A 16,479-nucleotide genomic window follows, 5' to 3' on the forward strand; every position below is an offset into this window, starting at 1 on the left:
TCGAGGTTTGACCTGAGTATTTTAGCGAATGATTAGGTCAAGTGTATGTTGATTGTTGTGCACTTGTTGTAGGGTGCTCAAATTGTTCTTATTAGTGCTGAGTATTGGCGCTCACAGTCAAAATGTTCCACAAATTTCTTGCTTGTGGAGCGATACTTAGTCTTATCATGTAACCATTTACACCCCTCCTATCAGCTCCCGGAAAAATAAATGTTACAGGATCCTGTATGCTGGAATAGAAAACATTATTTGCTAGATAACAAGAGAGGATAGGAGAAAGAAGTCTCCTTGGCTTATTTGAGATTCAACATTCCAGAATATAGTTTTTCCCTTACAGCATCAAGCTATTTCTTAAATGAGTTTCGAGCTAACTTAAAGTGCCTTACTGTGTCTTGTATTTTAATTGGATCTTACTTTTCCCTATTCCAGTATTTAATCTGTTGGAGTATTTGTGTTTATTCTGATTGTCTGCCACTACAGACCAAAAACAATGGACAGTTTTAAATTTTTGTTTCCAGTTATTGCAGTTTATTGTTCCTGAGGATTCAGTCGTCAAAAAACATCAGCAAAGTTCTCAACAAGAGCTGAGGCTGTTATCATTTCACATGTGTTAGTGTCCAGTTTTTGTACAATCTTCTGTTTTTATTGTCACACAGGATATTGTGAGTGTTATGCAGATGCCTGAAACGACTGAAGTTGCTAAACCCATAACTCAGGAGACTCCAGCAAGTCAAGCCCACGATTCTGGGACTGAATCAAGGTAACAGGGTAGTCTCTTTTCTTCAAAAAAAATTGGTTCTTGCATCCCTATTCAAGATGATTTTTTCACCTGCTTTAAGTGTGTTCCAACAGTCTGCATTATTGGAGTCTACCAGACCATTTCTAACTCGATTTCTTATTTGAGAAAACTCAAAGTACCTCACACCTACTCATAGGAACTCTGTTCCGACTTCAGCTATGTTTGGAGTGGACTTGCCATGAGTAGATGTAATGTGTTTGGGTTACAGAGTGGTATCTCCATTGGAATGAATCTCAAAATTTGTTCAAAATCTCTGGTTAAAAAAAGTAGGAAAAAAAGCCCCTTTGCCCATTTGATCTCATCCTTGGACAATATTCACTCTACTGTTCTCTTGTAAGACAAGTTTTTTTCATATTGTCTCTTTGTTTTAGTTCTGTGGAGAAACTGACTTCTCATGAGGAATGTAAGGAACCCAGATCAAAAACAGGACCACCAGTGAGGAGCCGGTCCCAGAGACCCAAGCCAAATTTAGGAAAAGCAGCTGGAAAGAAAGATGTGCCAGCACAAAAAAGGAAGATTGTAGCTGAGGAGGCCACAGAATCCAGTCCTAAAACCCCTGATAATGAAGGAAATAAACCGATGACGCCTGACACTTGCCTTACTCCAGTGGTAAGAACTATGAAACTATAGGAACATAGGCAAACAGAAACCGGAGGAGGCAATTCAGCCATCAAACCTGTTCTACCAGTTTATTAAATGTAGTTTAGTACCTTTTCGTAAAAGATGAATTTTGGACTCCGAACAAGTTGTGCATTTGTTTTAATGGTGCACAAATGAAGTTTGTTATTGATCCATTTCAAACTTGATCTGTAAGGAGGAATAAGGAGTGGATGGAGTCTCACGTGGAGTGGACTGATTAGGCTAAATGGCATGTTTCCATGCTGTGCAGTCTATGTAAATCTGTGAAGGTTTATTATTTATTTCCTGATAATCAAGTTTTTCGATGGAATCTTTTATTGGGATCCCATCTGCTTTATAATTCAGGTGGACATTAAAGGTCCCTTTCTCTCCTGCTTTTTAAAAGTAAAATGGAGGTTATTCTTCTTTATCTTGCTTTATATTCCTTCCTCATCCAAATTCATCCCAAAACCTTGGAATTAATTGGCTCCGTGTGTCTGTTTTTAGGAAGTTCCTGACGCAAATTAGCTACATAACATTCCTTTCTTATAATTCTTATTCTGTAAAATACTTCAAGAGATTCCTTTTTCATATGTTGTGTAAATGTAACCTGTGTAACTTTAGGAATTTGGTCAATCTTTTAATTTCCAGTCTGAAGGACCATCACTTGCATCTGTACTGGTTTCCTCTGATCCTGTGGAGTCGGAGAAACAAAATGCCGCTGATTTGGATTCTATGGTATTGAGAAAGGACAGCGTACATCCTGACAAAGTACAGCAACCAGAAAGGCCACTTGAGAGTGACAACCAGGAGGAACAAGAGGAATTAAACCTGGAAACTTTTCAGGAGAAGATTATAAACAAACCAACAAGGTACAATACATTTTCTTGATTAAATATTAGTACCAATTTTCTTGATGGAATATTTTTTGATTTATGCCATAATTGAATCAAGAAAACACTGAGAACGCACTAATGGTCGAACATAGACCTATCTAAATTTATGTGAATGTTTGGAAGGACAGCTTCTTGACGCACAAATATTTAATTGAATTTGTTTGGTGGATAATATGCTAAGTTCCTTTTTTTTAAGTCTTTTAAAAGATGCAATTTTAGTGGAAAACATACTGAAGATGCTAATATGCCTGCTAATTATGCTGCAGGACACAAGCCAATAAACTCCCTCAGCATTGTCACACCACTTCACAGTAAAAATCCTGTGAAGCCCTTTGAGGCATCCTGCCAATGTGAAAAGCCTATACCAAATGTAAGGATTATTATTGTTATTTGTGACAGATCCAGATCTGCAAAGGCGAGCTTTAATGTTACAGTAAAGAATTATAAAGCACAATAGGTTGGTAAATTGCTCGTACTTCTCCTGATTGATTGATGCATGTAAAAAAAGTAAAACTCTATAATTGTATAGGTCTGGAAGGCAGCCCAAAGCTCCAGCATTTTATAATCCTCCAGTAGAACAGAAATCATCCACCGCTTCCACGTCATCTGAAGGAGAGAATGAGAGCAGAGGCCGAGGTAGACAGCCGCGATCTCAGAAACCCAAATCTAAAGCTAGCAAAGGCTCAGCTAAGAAGGACGCACAAACCAAGAATGCTAGTAAAGGTCAAGGACAGGGTAAGATGACACTTGTGACCTTGCGAGCGTCCCAGGACGATGATGAAGACGATGAGCCTGAAGCGGAAGAAGAGGATGACATGTATCCCTTCAGTCCTGAGGAAGTCAATAAAGCACCAGCCTTTGTGCCTATCAGTCTGCGGTCTCCAGAACCTTTTCAACCCCAAGTGGAGGAATCCATGGAAGAGGTACAACACCAAATGTGCAATTCTTCCAAGTCCGCACAGCTTTGCCTCACTAGACTAAGTTTAAGATCCTTGTTGCATTTTTATAACACGTGATTATAGTTTACAATGGATGAAGGTTTTATGTGCCTTAAATGCATGTAATAGTTGCCAACCCAATCTGTTTCTCACCTTTCAGCAAGAATCTTCTGACTGTCTTGACCTAAAATTGCAATGCAATCTATTTATGTATGCTAGCTGCAATCTAACAGGATATTATACAACTTTTGGACAGGACTTTCCAGGAGATTGTGAAAGGGGGTGTTACTGAGCATCAGCCTTAAATATAGACGAGACAACATTTGGAGCATATGTACTACGATTGGGCTCAGCACCTCTGAGCTGGAGAGCAGAAATAATCACCTGGGTTCCTGTTCCTTATTGAAGCCAGTTTTCTCCCTCCTCTGCTGAAGGAACAAACTCTTTCTTGGAACAGGGTTTCACAGATGCATTCCCCTGCCCCTTTACTTGACCTGACTGGGCACACAGAGTGTCCCATCAGCAGATTTATTTGACTGGGAGGAATTATAATTGAACCCAGCCTTTTTCCCACCAAACATTCACCTCTGCATATTTTCCAACAGGGATCACTAGATGGTGATCAGGAGATTTGGCTGTGTTTTTTTTCTCCCCACCCTCATCCACCAGGTTACTGACACTTGGACACTTTTGCAATCTCCTGGAAAGTCCTGTCTGAAAGTTATATATTATATCTTGTTAGATTCCAGCTAGTATACATAAATAGATTGCATTGCAATTTTAGGACAAGACAGTCAGACGATTCTTGTTGCATAAAGCCAGATTAATTTACTGAAACAGCAGCCCATGTTCACTGCTCATTCACCCATACTAGCAACTTTACCAGTACAGGTATGAATTTCCTCTTTTTTTCACTATACAGATCCGGAGTTAAAAAGGATCTTGGGGCTAAGTTCACGTGTTTGGCCCTTTCTCAGGATCAGCCAATGTCACAATAGCAGTTTGACAATAATTCCCCGCTTCTTTATCCCCCCCTCCCCCCATCGTCGTCTCACGAATCTGTGCCCAGGCCTCTTCACACAATGTATGTGGTTGCAAACAGAAACTAGACTGAGAAAGGGGTTGAATTTGCTTCTTTCCAGGCTATGGCACAGCATGAAAAGGCTGCTATATATTTTATATTTCAAGCTGAAACAGGAATAAATTGCAAAATATCAAACAATTTGCATCATGTTTCAAGCAAAAGCCTTTTCAATGTTTTTGAGGGCACTTTGATGATATTATTCCTCATGCTGTATGTTCATGATTGATTTTATAACTTGTTTTCAATTTCACAAATGGTACTTGGCTTTAGTTTATTTAAGGCAATGTTGAAACGTTGCTAACATTTTGAAAAACTGTCCATTCTGTTTCTCACCCAGCTTATCAGCTGCTTCTCTGGACTGTGGTGCAGATGTTGGGGTCTCGTCAATATTGGTTTCTATTTTACAGTAAAGCTGGATGTATTGTGGACTCTCCATCATTGATCATGGCAATAGAAGTGAATGAATCCTTGATATTAATACCTCGGTGGGAATCTAACAAGAAATATTAATGCTCTCATATACAAACAGGTATTCATATTCAATGGACAGGGGACAACAGTGTATTCTGACATTACCTGTTTGTATATGAGAGCATTTGCACTATTTGGTTGAACCAGGAAAAGTGTTTTTGATCTGAATTCTATCAGGTCCCAGATAAGCCATAACGTTTTGCATTTGAATATCAACAAGATCAAAGCCATTTTGTCTGCCTACATCCTTATCTTACCCCATTGCTGCAAAAAAAAATTGTTACCGAGTAACTAGGAACACGGTTGTTAGTCGATTGGTGGATTGCTTTCCGGGGATAATAATCCCTTTAAATAATAATAATTTGGTCACTCCATCCACCACTGTTTGTGGAACACTGCTGTTTCAAACACAAAATATACAGTCAATTCACTTTATAGTGTATTCTGTGAAGCACTTTGAAACGTCTGAATGATGTGATAAATGCAAGGATTATTACTAAAAGTACGTATCCACTGTCACCTCAAGGATAGATTTTTCAAGTGCTCTCCTTGCTGGCCTCCCAAACTCCATTCTCCAAAACCTAAGACTGATCCTGAACTCTGCAAGCAGTATTCTTACCTGCACAAAGCTCTGAGTACCCACGAACCTAATTCTTAGACTCTTCTCCAATGAATTCTAATACCTTTTGAGGATTGAATTTAAGATTCTTGTCTTGATCTTCAAATTCAGTTTCCACCCAAGCTACCAATGTAATCTTCAGTCCTGCCTCCCATTCCATACTTCTTCTGACTGTTTGCTCACTCCACTGTCAACCGCTGTTGAATGCTCCTGTGCTCTGGAATTCTTCCAATTCCACTCTGCCTTGATAATTCTTTCTATGCCTTCAATAACCTCTGAAAGCATATTTCTTTGGCGAATGTCATCATCTTTAAAACTTTAATTTCCCCACTTGGTGTGCACCACCACATTTGCCAACCATTTTCAGATGATCTTTTCCATGAAAAGCACAATCTAAATGCAAGTTGTTGCTGAATACAGATTGCAATATTTTTAGTCTTTTAGCTTTTGTACTTTGTTAAAAGATGCTTTTTCTATTAAATTTTTAAAATATATTTTATATGTTCTGTATCCCGGCAGAGGAATTTTGCCTCCAATCACAGCAACGGTGTAACAGCATTTCTGAAATTGGCAATTAGAGTTGTGCACCAACAGGGCTACTATAAATTCCTTTCTATGGGTATAATCCTAGTCCTCTATTTCACTTGGGTGTTTGGTGTCTAATATTATTATATCGTGGATCTGTTTGTCTGCAAAACCTAATGCATTTAAATTGTACACAGTTATGGTGGATCCAGTAGCCAATGATTTAGCTCTTTCATAATCACATAGCAACTTCATTCTATTCACTAAAGTAATGAGGGGACTGAACATTTTTTTAATTTTCAGTTTTGCGTTTTATTTTCACCATGAATCTACATTACTTGATAGCAGTTGTCGGTATTTAAATAAAACTCAAAACTGAAGATAAATTCTATGCGTGACGAACTCTTAACAAGTAATGCAGAGTTGGAAACGTTCTGGTCGGAAAGTTTACCTATTCACTCCCATTTATCATTCACACAGCTTGAAATAGCAGTTAATGTCTCAGACAGGACCTATGATAGTGACCCTGAACAGCCACTCCCTGTGGTGCCTGATAAACATGACCCCAGTCAGTCAAGCACCCCAGTTCCAGAAGGAGAATGCAACCCATCAGCTGATGATCAGGTCAACCTTTTTGTTGTAAGTTGTTGTCGTCTGCTGTTTCCACATGTGTGTATCAGTAATATTTTTTAAAAAAAGTACTGCAGTTACATAATATACAGTTATCTCCAATCAACTGTGGCTTTCAATTCATAAAAAATAATTCAGCAATAAAATCTTTTCAATGTTTTGATTCTCAGTATGTTCCTTGTTTATGGCGAAATCGAATTCAAATATATTTTGTGTGCTAAAATGTAATATGTAGGTTTAGATTTCTACAATATAACAATAAGTTGTGTAAAATGGTCATTGACTTGGTATATTCAATTAATTGTCCACACTGTGTCTAATGGCAAAAAGCTACATCATCACTTCAGTGAAATTTCCTGCAGAAATTGTAGTCTCTATTTAAATGCCAAGTACAAGCCACCTTTTTAGAAAACCTCCAGAAATATAGTGAGCTGAAGAATTACTTTACATAAATCAATACAGTTTGATTACTGGAGCAGTAAGGTTTCAAACCTTTTCTGTTTTATTTACAGGAAGTTTTTGAAATTGCCAGTGAAGAAATGAATAAAGGTAAGAAAAGGCCTGAACACGCTACTCAGTGCTGTCTTGATTCAGTAATTTTGATGTGTATAATTGGAGTCGTGTAGCTCAATGGTAAGAGCGCTCACCTTGCAAGCGAGAGACCTGGGTTCGATTCCTGGGCAAGGTGAAATGTTGGGCAAGTTTCCTTACTCCACACACATGCCTTTGTTTACCTTGAAGTAAGTAGAAACGGATTGCTTTTCCGGGGGTAATAACTCCTTAAAAAAAAATTGATCACTTAATCCACGACTGTTTGTGTGACACTGCTGTGTGCGATTGGCTGTTGTGTTTCGCGCACAAAGTAAACAGTCAATTCACTTTACAGTATATCCTGTGAAGAGCTTTGAGACGTCTCGAAGACGTGATAAGGCGCTATATCAAATGCAACGATTATTATAGTACAATACAAAATTACATTTGTATAGTTTTTCACATCGAGAGGATGTCCCAAGTTGCTGGACAGTCATGCTATTGAATTGGTCACTGTTAATGGTGCTAAAAAATCTAATATATCTTTGAACGTTTGCCATTGTTTGTCTACCATCATATGTTTTAATCTACTTTCCCAGTCTATTTTAGCCAAATTGTCCCTGATACTGTACGTTAATACGTTTCGCCCACAAAATATACAGTCAATTCACTTTACAGTATATTCTGTGAAGTGCTTTGAGACATCTCGAAGGTGTGATAAGACGTTATATCAAATGTAAGGATTATTAATAATAATGTACTGCAAACCTTGGAGGTTATTCTTCCATTTTTTATAAATTTGCTGATCTTCAGTCGGTAAAAAGCGTGCGCGATGGAGTTTTTACGATAGGAAATGCAGCATTCTGAATCACTGTCATCTCTTTCTATCTTGCCTATAATTTAAGAGCTCTCCTGTTGAAATTCTACCTTTGGAATTTGCAGACCATTTCAAACTTAATTATGCACTTTATGTTTTTGCTCTCCTCACACTTTGTATGTTTCCTACTTGCCAGTCCTCTTGAGAGATTCGACTGACCTCATAAAATGCTGCTGTTGGCCTTCTTCACAGGTGGCTGGGATCTTCTTTGCTCTGGGTTGCTTTGTTCTTTGTTCTCTCTTGAGAGTGATCAGCCTTATTGGATAATATTCTATGTGTGGAGCACCTTATCTAAGTAAGCTCTCATCATATGTAAAGCTAGACAGTAAGAGTTCCCTCAGGCTTAGCCACCTGTGTCACATTTTTGTAAAGAAACAATAATAAATTGGTCAGTTTCAATCCACCACTGTTTGTGGGACACTGCTGTGCGCAATAGGCTGCATTGTTTCACCCACAAATATACGGTCATTTCACTTCACAGTCTATTCTGTGAAACGCTTTTGAGATGTCGAGAAGATGTGAAAAGCGCTATATCAAATGCAAGGATTATTATTATTATTCTCTTCTTCACCCAGTCTTCTTGTATATCTCCAGCTCTGGGACTTGCATCTTTAAATTATATTGCAGGTAACCATGCAGGAAGCTCAAAGTCTGCCATATTTGTAATATTCAAAGAACTTCCTTTTCATTCACATATCAATGCAGCTAAAGAGGAGAATGTTCTAGGTGAGACTTTTTTTAAGCTTAGGATCTGTACAGATCTTGGATGAATTACTGAACTCTATCATTAACTGGACATAAAAACAGAAGTCACGAGTATTGTGCCTAGCGCTACTCAGATTTTATTGTACATTTGATTTGAGCCAATATATTAATTCTTGCATTTGATATACAGCCCTATCGCGTCATTGAGCGGTCCCAAATTGCTTCACAGGATTTATTGTAAAGTATAGTGACTGTATTTGTAGTCCAACTAGGAAGCCAATTTGCACACATCATTGTTCCACAAACAGCCATGAAGTGAATGGCAGAACAGTCAGTTCTGCAAATCTAAAACTCCACTTAGTAACAACACAGTATCATGTATCCTCAGAACAAAGCTCCATCTTTCAATCAACCTCAAAACAGTTCAATGAATATTAAAGCTGCAGAGATTTTGTACTGGTAAACTGTTTTCTATTTGCTTCTATTCTGTCCTCAAAATAAAATTTAGGAAGTCTCATAGCGTAGTGGTTTGTGCGATTAAGACAGGACCGGGTTGATTCCTGGCAGGGCGAAACCTTAGGCAAGTTTCCTTACCCCAAATGCCTCTGCTTACTAGTAGTAAGTAGGAACCTGGTTGTTAGTCGGTTGGCAGATCGCTCTCTGTGGGAAATGGTTTGTGTGTCAGCCTGGCACAGTAGTAGTACTCGCACCTCTGACTCAGAAGGTTCCAGGTTCAAGCCAAAACGGAACTGTATCAATGTTTCTTTCTCTATAAATTGCATTTATGCTTTTAGTAAATAATGCTAACTTTTTATTATGAATGATGGTTCAATTAGAGAAGGACCCTTGCAGCGTGGAGCCCAGTGACACTTGCATCGCGGAGCCCGGGGACCCTCGCATCGCGGAGCCCGGGGACGCTCCCATAGCGGAGCCCGGGGACGCTCGCATCGCGGAGCCCGGGGACCCTCGCATCGCGGAGCCCGGGGACCCTCGCATCGCGGAGCCCGGGGACCCTCGCATCGCGGAGCCCGGGGACCCTCGCATCGCGGAGCCCGGGGACCCTCGCATCGCGGAGCCCGGGGACCCTCGCATCGCGGAGCCCGGGGACCCTCCCATCGCGGAGCCCGGGGACGCTCCCATCGCGGAGCCCGGGGACGCTCCCATCGCGGAGCCCGGGGCCCCTCGCATCGCGGAGCCCGGGGCCCCTCGCATCGCGGAGCCCGGGGCCCCTCGCATCGCGGAGCCCGGGGCCCCTCCCATCGCGGAGCCCGGGGCCCCTCGCATCGCGGAGCCCGGGGCCCCTCCCATCGCGGAGCCCGGGGCCCCTCGCATCGCGGAGCCCGGGGCCCCTCGCATCGCGGAGCCCAGTGAGCCTGGCAGGAGAAAGCTCAATGACTCTTGCAGCACAAAGCTTTGTAACCCCGGCAGTGCAGGGCTTGGTGATGGATTACACAATACTGAGGATACTCATGGAACCTGCGCAAATCAGAAAATCGTGGATCAGGCTTCTGTTCATGGTGGTGACCCTTCTTTGCAAACTGCTGAAACGATTGAAACAGAAATTAAGTCTAGGAAAGCTGACGAGCAGAACGTTTCTACAGGACGAGATGTGAAGGATGCGCTGTTATCTGAAAAAGAGAAACCAACTCAATCAAAAGAGGACTCCAGCAGTAGGAGTTTTAGGTATGTCTGGTTCAGATTTTAAGGCTTATGCCCCTTATAATGGATTCCTCTACCAAAGGGAATTAGCAGAATAGTGCAGAGATCAGTCCTCTCCTCAAAATATATTGTAGCTTATCTCCATGGATCTCATTTAGATGAGATCTAACTACGCTAGTTCTGTGCAAGGAGAACTTTCCTCTGAACTTCTTCTAAACTTCAGCGCTGCGAGTTTAAACCTGCTGCTATGTTGTATGAAGAATCGGGTGCAAGATTTTTAAAAAATTAACAAATTGTGCTTGTTCTCCATTTGTTGATTAATTGGTGTTTGGACCAGGTCTTGTGAAAGTTTCTAATTCCGATAGCTGTGAAATTGAGACCATTGCATGAATCATTCTGAGACCAAGTGCACTGCTATTGAGAAACAAAAACGAATAATATTGTCAGCTCCCTGGATAAAATGAATGATTGGAAGAGTTAGCTACAAAGTTGTCAATTGTCAGCCCACTCTAACAGTCTTCAGGTTTTTTTTTTGAGACACTCTTTTGGACCAGAAACTGGAAGATAAAATTGGAACAGTAAGAACCGATATTTATTTGTTCTCCTTCACTTTAGTGCCTCTTCAGCTATTGAAGTGAATGATGACACACAGGGAAATCGAGCCGTGGGCAAGTCCAGAAGATCTAGGTTTCTAAAGCCAAGGCCCAACCTCAGTAAAAACGCAGCTCGAAGGCATGTAAAAGAACAACCATGTTCAGGTGCAGAGATGGTAGAAACCCAGAGCTCCAATGCACCATCAGCACCTACTTCAGAGAGGACAAAACATGGTAAGCAAAATGGGAATTTTTAAAAATCTGATCAAAACAACAACTTGCATTTTTATAGTGCCCTTCAATAGCATTAGCATTTTGCAGCATTTACCAGCAAAGTGATTTGACACCAAACTGGAAAAGGAGGGGAGTGACCGAAGGCACAGTCAAAGAGGAAATTCTTCAGGTGTGATTGGAAGATGGGCAAAGAGGGGCAAGACAGAGGGACTGAGACAAGGAGTTCCAGAGATTTGGGACAGAGTGGCAGAAAGCATGGATGCCATTTGTAGTGTGAAGGGGATAGGGGACATGCAGAAGGCCTGAGTCAGCTAAGTAAAGGCGTGCGGAGTGAGCAGATTGGAGAAGTAGGGAGATGCCAGGGCGTGAACTGATTTGGAAGTGAGATTGAGGATCTCTCCAAAGAAAGACCTTTTTTGGGGGGAGAAATTGCACCTGGGACCAGATTTACTCTATTTGTGTAGCATTTTAAAGTGTCCAGAATTTGCCAAATTATTGACTTAACTTTAACTTGTTTTCTGTTGTTCTTAATCAAATGAATTCCATTTCCAGATATTCCTAATTCTTTTTAAGAACTGTATGAAGCCTAAATTTATAAAATTTCTAAAATTCCGCATGATCTTAAGGCTAAGGCACTAAAGAATTTTGGCCCTTGGATTGGTTGCAGGATGAATATTTTCAATCAAACAACTTTCAAGCAACATGTTTCTGGACCCTTTGTTGTTGATATTACTCTGGAGTCCGCTTTAGCCGGATGCATCAGGGTTAACCGGTGTCCGGCTAAAATGGATTCCACTGTATCTAATAGTGAGAAGGTGTGACCGTCAAGAGTAACTTGCCATTCATTTTAGCCTTCTCTGTTGATTAGCTTCCTGATTGAAAATAAACATTCATCCTTTTGTGTATTGTTGGCATGAGGTTGTTTCCTATATAATAGGAACCTATATTGCAACAGATGTTTGAAAGATGTTTAAAATTCTGTCTTTTTGTAGCTGATGAAATGGAAATGAAGAGCAGTGACTCCCTGCAGATTCGCCTCTTGGGAGGGGAAGGTGATGAGCAAGATAAAACCAGGGAACAGTCTCGAGCTGATCAACCAGCAGATGAGACATTGTTGATAACTGAGAAAATGTACAAATACATGGAGGATAAAAAGCAAATGATCCAAAGCGAGCCTTTAAGTGAAAGGTGAGGATGAAATATCAATAGATGTTGAGAACAAGAAAAAACAAATGCAAGTTATCTTGTTTTGCTTCCAGGGAACAATAGCACAAATATAAGCAGTAGATAAGTGGAATATGCGACATTTCATTTCAAACATTGCATGTTGTTTTGCTTCATTGTTCTTGCTATTATAAAGCGAAGTAAAATTCTCTTCAGGACATCTCCCGGACACGATCTGCTACTTCCAGTTGATCAAAACCAAGAGACAGGAGAGAGAATTTCCTCAGACTCATGGTGTCAGCAACCCACAGTCGACCTCTGTCAAACCTCCGATACAAGGTTGTCTTCAGAAGTTGCAGAGACAAGTGTAGAGGTTTCAAGCTTGGGTTACGATCAGAAGGTAAGCAGCGCTAAGGAAGATTAAATCTTTTATCGTTTTGGAAAATAACCTTGGTACTCCATTCTAGTAATATCTTTGTTCACTTTCACACTGTAATTGTGAATTGCCTTGTGCAAATCGTATTGTATTGCTAAAAAAGTCTTTTTTTCCAACAATAAAAAATCCCCCCACCCCATGTCTGCATGGAGGAAACTAGAATTCCCCCAAACTTCTATAAGAGTTAATGCAACATTGGACAGGGTAGAGATGTAGATCATCCAAATAAAAATTGAAGTCCTGTAACTACTTAATGAAGTTACAGATTTTTTTAAAGTGCATCCACTTCCCAAACAGATGGGGTTTGCGATGTGACCCGACCAGTATTTCTGTAGCCCAAACAAAATATTGTTAAACATAAACAAAAGAAACAAAATATGTGGAGAGGCTAATCAGTGTTTTAAAGCCCTTCATCCTTTCCTGGCTACACATTTGCCACATTTTTTCTGTTTTGGTTTCATATTTCCAGCATTCTCATAGGCAAAGAAACATCAATGTTCACTTCATGTTAAATAGAAACTTCACTTTGGGATTTTCTTACCTTGGTATTGATCCTGCAGTGACTCCCAAAGTATCTACCACATAGCAATTGGTTGGGTTGTGAGGTCACACTGCAAAACGCATTTTATTCTCCATCGTTGGCACCATTTGTCATAAAAGCTACAGATGAAGATAGTTTAATATATATCTTGAACGTGGATTGGTTTTAACTATTGCAGATTGACGTCATGGAAGCTAAAGATATGGAACACCAAGGAATGAACACTTTTGAGGGAGATTCTGGTAATTGTCCTGAAAGTTTTGAAACTACTTTATACATTTTTTTGTTTAAACTGTTTAATTTATACTTTCAAGCTGGAAAGCGTTGATAGTTGGGAATAAATTAAAAGTTTCTAATTCTGTTGAGAAATCAAGGTAATGTCATAAGCAAGTCTCTAGTTTGTGAATGAGACCTGAAGTGACCAAATTATTATTATTTTGTTTTTGAATATATACTGTATGTGCCCTTTTTGAGAGAGGTCACTACAGTGATCTTTGACTGAATTTAATCCCTGTATCCAGAGGCCATAAGGCCTATTGTAATGTCCCTGCTACCACAGCACAGGTAAGCTAACAGCACAGTCCTAGGAACCGTCCTAGACTAGGATATGGCATGGTGCATTTCTTTCTTGTTTGTGTTTTTTTTCTCTCAAACTATTATTGTGGTTTCCTTGCATGGATATTTTGGACCAGTAGTTTTGTTAAAAGCATCTTGAAAGGACATTTTATTGTTTTAATTGATAGTTTATTTTAAGCTTTAATTTCATTATATTGTTTTTAAATAACTCAGGGTGATAAAAAAATTAAGTATTTATTTCTCTCTGAGTAGGAATGGATAGATTGACAATGCTTTTGCATTTACCTTATTCACTAATTAATCAGTCTTGAGTTTCCTCTTTAGAAAGAATTCCAAGTTTGATAAGCTAAACATTTAAAGTCTTTGTGATTGTGGTTGCATTTCTTTCAGAGAATCTTATGGCGATTGGGAGTTCAAAGGAGGAGACATTTATATTAACCTTAGTTGAGATCCCGACATCCAGTTTAAATGAGTACGATCCATCTTCCACCTCCTTTATGCCATTACCGGAAGCTCCCCTGGCAGTAGTTGAACCAGTTATATCCCTACCGATGGAAAATATAGAAGATGCAGAAGCAGTGAGGTAAGGCTTTAATATTTGGGATGTTGAAGCTACTTAGAATCTATCTTAAACTTTCAGTAGTTGGCGGTTGATGGAATAAGTTTAGATGAGTTAATGTTCCGACACTTTGAAAGTCCATATTTTATCCAAAGAGCGATCTTTTAACCTATCATTTGTCCATCTGGTTCCTTTCCTAAAGAGCTGACTCGGTCGGGTACGGATTCACAGTACGTACCTGCTCTCCGATACCTTGCCCTAATGATCATTCTTAAAGTGTGAGCTCAGTGAGTGAGTGTCAACAGGCTAGGATTCTGTAGGGTATCAAAGCTTAGCCTGTTCTCACTTGACATGTACACGTTTGCACTTTCTAACAAGATTACTAGATAACAATCAGGAGTGGCAACCTTGGCTGATTTGCCAAGCCCAATTGTGGTTTCCTGACTGCTGCTTTGGCTAGCAACAGCCAATACAGCACAGATGGGAAATCAAACCTCTTGCTAACCTGTGCCTAAAGAAATTAAAGAACAGCAAGGAGTGTGTGTTTCTGGGAGAGACCATATTTATGTGGAATTCTCAGTAGTTTGGTTTGGAGATTCTTAAACATGGTGATGGATTTCTACTTATGTCATAAATCTTGATTAACCAAAAATATGAGCTGTCTGAAGCTGGGATTAAGGTACGTTGTGGGTCAGAGTGTTCGAGCTTTACTGTGTTGTGTACTAATACTGCTTGACTGGGCAATGCTTCAAGCTGGCTCTTTTAATAAGAGCAGGAAAGATCCTATTCCCCAGCGCTGACATTATTTACTGTGAAACGTTAACAAAAATCTAGCTTTCAGAAAATGAGATCTTGCTACAATTACTGTTTCCATTCTTGCAGTACTGAGCCCTTGGTAGAAGCTCCTGATATAGTCACTGTAGCTGATAGAACACCACTGATAAAAGCTTCACCACAGAGACGCTGCTTAAATAAGCCAAAACCTAATCTACATCAAATGGGGAGAAAAAGGAATGCTCCTAGTGTGAAGAACTGTCGAGATGCTCCTCCTGATAAAAACAGTACAACAGTTGCACCAAATACTGAGAGATGTGAAGAAATCGCTCCACAAGTTGAAGAAGCTTCTCAGTCCAGCTTAACTATCAGCACTTCACCTGAGGTAAGGCTGCAATACTGAAATGTTATGTTAATAGCTTGTAAGGTGGATTTCCTCTGCATTATGGTATGTTCATTGGCTTATACCAAGGTTGCTGATGTTAAACATTAAAGGAGAAAAGCCCAAATTATCTAACCTACAGTATCTGTTCTGGGGCTACTATTAGGTACGAAGAGAAAAAATATTGTTCTCCAGTATCATAGACTTGATTTTATTCTAAGAAACTGCTAAATGGTACAAAGCACGTCTGTTGGGTATATTAAGTTGCATCTGAAGAGCTCTAGGATTAAGTGTTGTAATTCTGCTGTTTGTCTGTTTTGCAGAAATGTCCAGTGATTTTCACAACAAATATGTCTGGTAATTATGGTAAGTGTGATTTTCAAATATAGCTATAGCATGATTGTGACTGTTGGGTCTTTTTCAGTGTACAATGACAACAACTTATATTTATATAACACCATACACAGAAAATAAATATCTTAAAAGCACTTCACAGAATTAGATTAGTTAGAAATTAATTAGAAAATGCATTCAGATGAACTAGTAGTTGGTAGTTTTGTGAACTTTGCTCAGACATTTGTATTGGGCATGTGAAATTGTTTGCTTTTTTTTAATAGTTCTACTTCCTAGGATCACTTGTGGAGTCCTGTAGCTCAGTGGTTATAGCACTCTCTTTTGCAAGCGAGAGACCTGGGTTCGATTCCCGGCAGGGTGAAACCTTGGGCAAGTTTCCTTACTCCACATGTCTGATAATAATTCCTCAAGAAAAAAAATAATAAATCGGTCATTTTCAATCCATGACTGTCTGTGGGACACTGTTGTGCACAATTGGCTGCCGCATTTCGCCCACAAATATATACAGTCAATT

General features: G+C 39.7%; 1 protein-coding gene across 1 annotated transcript in view; it reads left to right on the forward strand.

Moving 5' to 3' along the window:
• Nucleotides 1-16,479, forward strand: part of LOC103182713 (transcription factor TFIIIB component B'' homolog) — a 39,532-nt gene that overhangs the window by 16,015 nt on the left and 7,038 nt on the right. Inside the window, exons 14-27 of the mRNA XM_042331675.1 lie at nt 657-760; nt 1,171-1,408; nt 2,069-2,289; nt 2,843-3,236; nt 6,431-6,589; nt 7,093-7,129; nt 9,530-10,376; nt 10,968-11,179; nt 12,172-12,367; nt 12,560-12,743; nt 13,499-13,562; nt 14,287-14,479; nt 15,338-15,614; nt 15,935-15,977. Of these exons, the coding sequence (XP_042187609.1) occupies nt 657-760; nt 1,171-1,408; nt 2,069-2,289; nt 2,843-3,236; nt 6,431-6,589; nt 7,093-7,129; nt 9,530-10,376; nt 10,968-11,179; nt 12,172-12,367; nt 12,560-12,743; nt 13,499-13,562; nt 14,287-14,479; nt 15,338-15,614; nt 15,935-15,977 (3,169 nt within the window). The remainder of the gene's footprint in view (nt 1-656; nt 761-1,170; nt 1,409-2,068; nt 2,290-2,842; nt 3,237-6,430; nt 6,590-7,092; nt 7,130-9,529; nt 10,377-10,967; nt 11,180-12,171; nt 12,368-12,559; nt 12,744-13,498; nt 13,563-14,286; nt 14,480-15,337; nt 15,615-15,934; nt 15,978-16,479) is intronic.

The sequence above is a fragment of the Callorhinchus milii genome, unplaced genomic scaffold (genome assembly GCF_018977255.1).
Source record: "Callorhinchus milii isolate IMCB2004 unplaced genomic scaffold, IMCB_Cmil_1.0 Scaffold1, whole genome shotgun sequence".
In the NCBI taxonomy this organism is placed as follows: Eukaryota; Metazoa; Chordata; class Chondrichthyes; order Chimaeriformes; family Callorhinchidae; genus Callorhinchus; species Callorhinchus milii.